General features: G+C 37.3%; 1 protein-coding gene across 1 annotated transcript; it reads left to right on the top strand.

The window, feature by feature from the left end:
• Nucleotides 1–641: 641 nt before the first annotated feature.
• Nucleotides 642–5804, top strand: LOC141017621 (transmembrane protein 242-like). The gene is made up of 4 exons (XM_073492329.1): nucleotides 642–853; nucleotides 1608–1708; nucleotides 4437–4574; nucleotides 5504–5804. The coding sequence occupies exons 1-4, from the start codon at nucleotides 769–771 to the stop codon at nucleotides 5615–5617; spliced, it is 438 nt and encodes a 145-aa protein (XP_073348430.1). The 5' UTR covers nucleotides 642–768; the 3' UTR covers nucleotides 5618–5804.
• Nucleotides 5805–7000: the final 1196 nt, after the last annotated feature.

The following is a 7000-nucleotide window of genomic DNA, read 5'->3' as shown; positions in this document are numbered from 1 at the left end:
CAGATCAGGTTGATCTCTGTGATCACAGCAGACGAGCTGCATGGAGACATCGGATGTTTAAATCATCTCCAGCTGCTTCAGCTGTTCAGCAGAACGCTGCAACTCTGTTTTACTGTGATATCGACTAACTTTTAATTTTTTAGGTGAACTGTTCCTTTAAAATAAAGGATCTATGTACTTCCTCAGCCACTGCAGATGACCGTCAGTAGCTCCCATCACAGATCTCAAAGTGTCTTTTTGTTTTTCAGGTGGAACAAAAACCTTTAATATATATTTTTATTTACATTTAATATTGTCCTATATACTCTGAAACTGTGTAGCAACAGTTGTAGAAAACATTATCTATCAAAAAGTAGCAGATTGAATATTTTACATTTTATTCTGCTTTTATGCATTTATTTGCTGATTCAGCTTCTAGTTATTAAACTGATTTAATGGCAAACTCGACTAGTTTTAGGAAACAGAGTGAGACCTCCTCCTGAGTTCGTCCATAGCGTTCTGGAGGAATAGACGATCTTTGCGTCGTTCCGTCGCCAAAACTCTCTCCGCCATCTCGGAAAAAAGTAACAAGATACTCGACTTGAACTCGTAAAATAAAACGCGTGCAGCATTTTCTAGACACAATAACGACCCGTACTTACATTGAACTTCTGTAGATCATCATTTTTTATTGTTACAAATTAATATTTGAATTTAAGAAAAAGTGCGTTTACGTTCCGAGCTAGCTTGTTTCTAACCGGTGACTTTAGGCAGTCGGACTGGAGCAACATGACAGCGGCTCGTGAAAACACAGCTGTGAATCTGGTCGAAGGAGCAGAAAGAGACGAAGGAGACAAACTGCAGATCTTAAAAGGCAAGTTAGCAGTTAGCAGTTAGCAGTTAGCTTGTATTGACTGTGGCTGTTTGTTGCCGTTTCCTGTCTGAGGTCACAGCAATGTCGACCTGCCTGCTCTGCACCAGACTCCACTCCAAAATCAGGCATTTTTATGTTTCCGTAGTTATTCAAAAAGCCGGACAGCCTGTAAATATATAACGTGACTGCTGCTGGATTTGTAGTTTCCTCCTGTTTGGGGACGTTCTTATTTTAGTCGTGCAAGAATTATGCGACGCCAAACTCCATTCAGAAATCCTACAGTTAAAAGCTGTCAGTGGTTATCAAGTATTTCGCAGCATACATGAATTATGATGAATGATGGTTCTTAAACATTAAGTTCTTCTGTTCAATTCGGCCGAATCAAAGTTTGAATTATCTCAATGTAAATGTTGCTTGGTAAGTTATTAGTGTGCCTAATTGTGCTGAGTGCACAGCACATCTGGCTTAAGCAGGTTGTCTGTGATGAGATATTCTTTTTATTTTCTTTGCTTGATATTTTAGTTATTTCCCTTTTAATGCACAGTTAAAGTACTGAAACAGCCACAGTGTTTTGCTTTTCTGAAACTGAGCTGTGTTGTAGATCTCCATCATAAGTCACATTCAGACTCAACACACTGGTTTTTCCATTCAAAACCACATTTGTAAAAGATGGTATTTTGGAAGCCGACCATTTAGGATTTTCTGAAGTATGCAGCATCTTTCCCGACCGTCTCACCTGACTTCCTGTGTGCAGGTGCAGCGTTCCTGACCACGGTGGCGTCTGCAGGGATGATCGCAGGATTTGGCTCCACGTTGGCGCTGGCCAAGAAAAAAAGCCCAAAGTGGTTTGATAAGGTCTCCTGCTTCCTGCTTTATCACAGTCACACAGTGCAGAGTGATCAGTGTCTGATGGTCAACAACAAGTTAATGAGCCACGTCAGATATTAGACATCAACTTTGACAGTTTCTATGTGACTGATTGTTCACATATTTGTGACTTCCTGTTTTGCTGTGACGTTCTTTCAGTAGCTAAATTAAGAAACAAGCTGAAATGTCATAAAACAAGTTTGTTTCTCTTCTCAAACTCGTTTTTCAGCCGCGACATTTTTAAAGAAACGTTGCGACGAAACCAAAACATGACAACAAAAAGTGATTTACAAAAACAACATAAACCGTCAATAAGAACATCTTTTAAAAACACATTCATGAATTCAATAAATAAATAAATTATGGAATTTAAAAGTGTAGAAATTCGTCAAACAAATAATAAATAATTATTTTATTTGGTCTATTAATCCATATAATAAACAAGTAATTTGTAAATTGATGCCTATTTCTATCATACAATCTGTTCTTTATTAATTAAACACTTTTTTTCTTTTAGTTTTCACATATTTTTTCTCTTGTGCTCGTCCAAACTAAAGTATTGGTGTTTTTTTTGTCCGATTGCCGATAAAATAAAGTGATTAAAAACTGAACCAATCTCAGCTCCGAGGCCAAATAATAAAATATTATTTATCTTGATCTGCAAAGTAACTAAAGTTATCTAATAAATATAGTGGAGTTGAAGTGTAAAGTATCAGAAAATGGAAATACAATATTTTATTGAACATGTCCTCTGATGGACGACAGATTCATGTTGACAGAAGGTTTTTACGTGCGTGCGAAGCTAACGAAGCTAACGATGCTAACAGCAGGCTGCCTGTCATTCAGTTTGTCTTGTTCTTCTCAGATTTCTAACACAGTTAGTTTCCAGTGGTGTCGCAGTTTCGACCGTCTGACCGATTGAATGAGTGGAAGTTAAAAAACCAGCTGGGACTCGTCGGCCGTCCCTCCTGATGAAAACGCCTCGACACAGAAGTCGATCTGAAAACAGTCCAGAGGAAAAACTCTGTGTGAAACTTCCCGACACGCCTTTAAACTGGTCCTGTTAACTGGAACTGTGTGATTATCGGCCGCTCACCGGAGCTGATTAAACATGACGCACACAGACGTTTGTGTGCAGGATAAACTTGGAGTTGAGGCACAATGGACGACTTGTTCTGGACTCTATTTCCGTCACAGACTCGTCTTTGTCGTCTCCGTCGAGGCCTCGGCCCCAGAGGACCCAGATAAAAGTAGAAAAATGTGAAATGAGATTAAACGTGGAGCTTCATGTGGTGAGGAGGAGAGCGCTTCACGTCAAACAGTTTGAGGAATGAAAAATGTCTGAGCCACATGTTAATGTTATTACACCATGTGGCCAGAAGTATGTGGACACTGATAACATTAATTAGATTTACAAAATCAGGCTCAGAAGACCTCGAGCCTGGTGAGCCTCTTCTTTCACCTAGATTCCAAGAAGTTTAGTTTTTTTCTCAAAATGTATTCCTGTTAAAATCATTTACATAATTTGTTAAGAAATTAAATCAAAGTTAATTATTGAATGCACCGAAATTAGTTGCTGGTGCATCTAAATGAAAAGTTTTTCTTCTCATGAGATTCAAAGAATTTGAGTCTTTTTCTTCAAAATGTTTGCACTTTTTTCAAAAGAATTCTACTTTATTTTTGCGACATTATTATGACATTATGTGAGAAGTTACAAAACTTTTTTTACAACAACATATTTTGTTTTTTTTCCAAATTTTGAGAAAAATAAATGTAAATTCTTGTTCCAGTTGAAATATTATAGAAAAAAAAACCTTTTTATTTGGATGCACCCAATAAAACATTTTAATCACATTTCTTAACAAATGATATAAACAGGAAAAACTTTCCTCAAAGGAAACAGTCTCTGTTTGTTATCGGCTCAGGTCTTTCAATCTGACCTGCTGAATTTCAGGCGTAACGCCGTGACCAATGAAAATGTTTCATCGCACACTGGAGCTCTGAAATAGAAACTTTAAGAGCTTCATATAATTTTATTTTACATTTCTATCTCTGATTCTTAACTGTTGCAGACTCGGTTTTTCTCCAAGAATGAACATTTTCTAAGTAAAAGTCCCAAAACAACAATGTAATAAGGAGAAGTTATGATCAGTATGATCACCTCAGTGTTTAGTGTTTAGGTCGTATACTTCAGTAAAGTTACTGATAGCACTCTGTAAAAACTTAACTAATTAAGTACAAGTGTGTTTTGTATTATCAGCAAAAATTTACTGAAAGTATCAGAAACACAAGAAGTTGTTCTGCAGTAAAACGGCTCCTATGACTGATTAATGTTATATATTCTAACATCTGATACACAAATAGTCTTTTTGGTAAATATTTTATAATGTAGCTTTTTAAAGATTAAATTATGTGAAGAGTTCAGATGAAGAGTTTGTGAACTGATTTAATGTTTAATAAATGTTTCATGTGTATTTAATGTAAAATCTTAATCTGAAGAGTAACTAAAGCTGTTAAATGAATGTAATAGAGTATATTATTAGAGTAGAGAGTAGACGTGTAAAGCAGCATGAAATGGAAATACTCAAAGTGCGAGTACATCAAAACTTGAGTAAATGTACTTAGTTACTTTCAGCCACTGTTAAAGTCGTGTTTGTCGACACATGATGAAGTTGAATCACCAGCAGCTCATCGGTGGTCTCTGGTTCTTCTTCAGGGTGTCATGGCGACGGCGGCGGCCCCGGAGGGCGGAGCCTCTCTGGCCCTGCGAGCTCTGGGTTGGGGCTCCCTGTACGCCTGCTGCGGCGTCGGTCTGCTCAGCTTCACTGTGTGGAAAGTCCTCGGTGTTCACAGCGTACGTATCTGCTGAAGTTTGTCAGTTTGATGCTCGGAGGCAGTCGCACATCAGAAAACACATTCACGTCAATAAATGAGCTTCATGTGTTCAGTATCCAGACACCTCCGTCACTGTTTACCTGAACCTGCACGACACAGAACACACAGGTCCACTGTGAGGAAGGAAGACAGAGTTCAAGAATACAGCGGAAATATTTTAAAGCAATTAAAGTTTTAAAATTTAAAGAATAAAGTTCTAATGTCAAAAAAGATAAGTTTTCTGGAGTGTAGTTGAAATATTTTTATAGTTGATAAATTTCATAAATTTGAAATGTTTGAAACGAGAATCCAGAATAAAAATAATGAAAGTGATGCTGGAATCTAGTTTCAAGAAAAATAATTGCATTTTGACAATAAACCTAAAAACATTTCAAGAAAAACACAATAACATTTTAAGAATAAAGTTCAAATGTTTGTGACATTTCAAGAACTTCGATGGCCCTAAAACTGTCTCCAGATCAGACGTTCGACTAATTAAAGGGTCAGTTCACCCAAATCAGAAAAACTTGCACATTATATGTTTAATTTTTTGGAGGTTTTCAGATCTCTGATATAAAATGAAGGTTAATGGAATTTAATTGTTTGTTTGTTTTTACAAACCCAGAAGTATGTTAATGTATCATGAGTGCAAACGCTAAATAAAACATTTATAATTAGTTATTATAACTCAAAAACATACAAAATGATTATTTCACTGTTAAAAACAGCTTTTGAACTTTATATACACTGAGGTGTGAGTGTAATAACTCTGAGTTAACTGTGAAGTGACTGTTGAAGGTTGGAAACAAACAGAAGGAAAAAGACACATTTAGGGGAGAAGACTTAGTTACCAGTGTTTTTTCTCTCGTCTGTAGTTTTTTCATTGTGTTTCTTCTTCGTTTCTTTCAGCTGTCAGAGTTCAGACAGAAGATGCAGTCCTTCTTCCCGTCCATCCCAAAGACCGCCGAGTCTGCAGCTGGGTCTGAACCTCTGGACTGGGACTCTGTCTTCAAGTCAAAGTAACCTGCTGCTGCTGGAGGACCAATCGAACGAGAAGACACAGAGACTGAAAAAAAACCTCCTGACGTGTCAGCAGAGCCCCAGAAGCTCAGCAGAGACCAGTTTGTTCCCTCCTGGTTGAAAATGTGTATATTTGTAAAAATGTGTGTTTGATCGAGTGTTTTGAACAATAAATATTTGTTTTTCTGAACATGAGCTTGTTTAAATATTTTGAGAAAATAAGTTAAAATAAATGAGTTAAATTTCAGGAATAAATTTTAAATATTTAAGAAACAAAAACTGTAAAAGTTTTGCGTTTTTTTTATATTTAAATTTTTAGAAAAAAATGAACATTTCTGGAATACAGTTTGATATTTCAAGAAAGTTTTTCAAGAAAAGAAAAACAAACAAACAGCTGAAAGACTGAAGAAAATTTTTTTTTTTAGAAAACTTGTGAAAACAGTTGAAATGTTTCAGGAACAAATTTGCGAAATTGCAAGAAAAATATCAAACGGTGACTGTATACAATGCTAATGTTAGCTTTCAGCATGGTAACATGCTAACAGCATTCTGAAATGTCAACTGTGACCGTGTATAAAATGCTAATGTTAGCATTCAACATTAACAATAGTAATGAGCTCATAGCTTAGCTAAGTCTTAACACAATTATCAGACGGCTAAACTCAGTTCCCCTTTAAAAACTGGATGCAAATGTTAGCATGATGCTAAAGTTGAGCTAAAGAACACAAGTCTGAAATACAACCGAATTGTCTACACACAACAAATAACCATCAGCTCTACAACACAAATATGTAGTGAAGGCAGAAAAAAACACATGAAAACTTCAACAAACTTTGGATTGCTGCTGCTGCCATCTGCTGGATACACTGAGATTACAGCCGAGACCGCCCAGGATAAAGAGGTTCAGTGAAGGTGGTGTTGAAGGTGTGGAGGTGGATCAGTGAGTCAGAGGAGACTCTGTAGAAGGACAGAGTGCCAGCAGGACAGTCCACATACACTGCTGCTCTACCGGAGGAGGGGGTGTAGGGGGAGGAAGTAGTGATGTTCCTTTTCTATGATTGTGCCAGAAAGTGTAACCACCACCAGACCAGTGCAGACTCCAGGACTGATCTTTTTTTTTTTCAAACACACGATCAAACATGCCTCCTCTCCTTCTGATTTCTCTGTAAGTCACTGCTATATCAACTCCACTCCACTCGACCTCCCAGTAACAGCAACCAGTCAGACCAGTTCTACACAGCAGTTGAGGTCAGAAGTCAAATCTCTCTGGATGATCAGGATATGGCTGCTCCTCTGTCACATGTGTCACCTTCTTATTGTTGTCAGACAGTTTTCTGTTCACTGTGTTTGTGTCCACTGTGAGTTCACGGACATCTGATGGAGAGA

Source organism: Pagrus major, chromosome 22, assembly GCF_040436345.1.
Source record: "Pagrus major chromosome 22, Pma_NU_1.0".
Classification (NCBI taxonomy): domain Eukaryota; kingdom Metazoa; phylum Chordata; class Actinopteri; order Spariformes; family Sparidae; genus Pagrus; species Pagrus major.
Note: the sequence above shows the minus strand (reverse complement) of the source record. Positions and strands in the feature narration are given on the sequence as shown.

Bases quoted from the DNA above. Each gene is read 5' to 3' on its own strand.
- LOC141017621 (XM_073492329.1), top strand. From the start codon at position 769: ATGACAGCGGCTCGTGAAAACACAGCTGTGAATCTGGTCGAAGGAGCA. The intron at 1,709-4,436 runs GTCTCCTGCTTC...GTTCTTCTTCAG, and splicing joins GCCCAAAGTGGTTTGATAAG to GGTGTCATGGCGACGGCGGC. The intron at 4,575-5,503 runs GTACGTATCTGC...CGTTTCTTTCAG, and splicing joins AAGTCCTCGGTGTTCACAGC to CTGTCAGAGTTCAGACAGAA.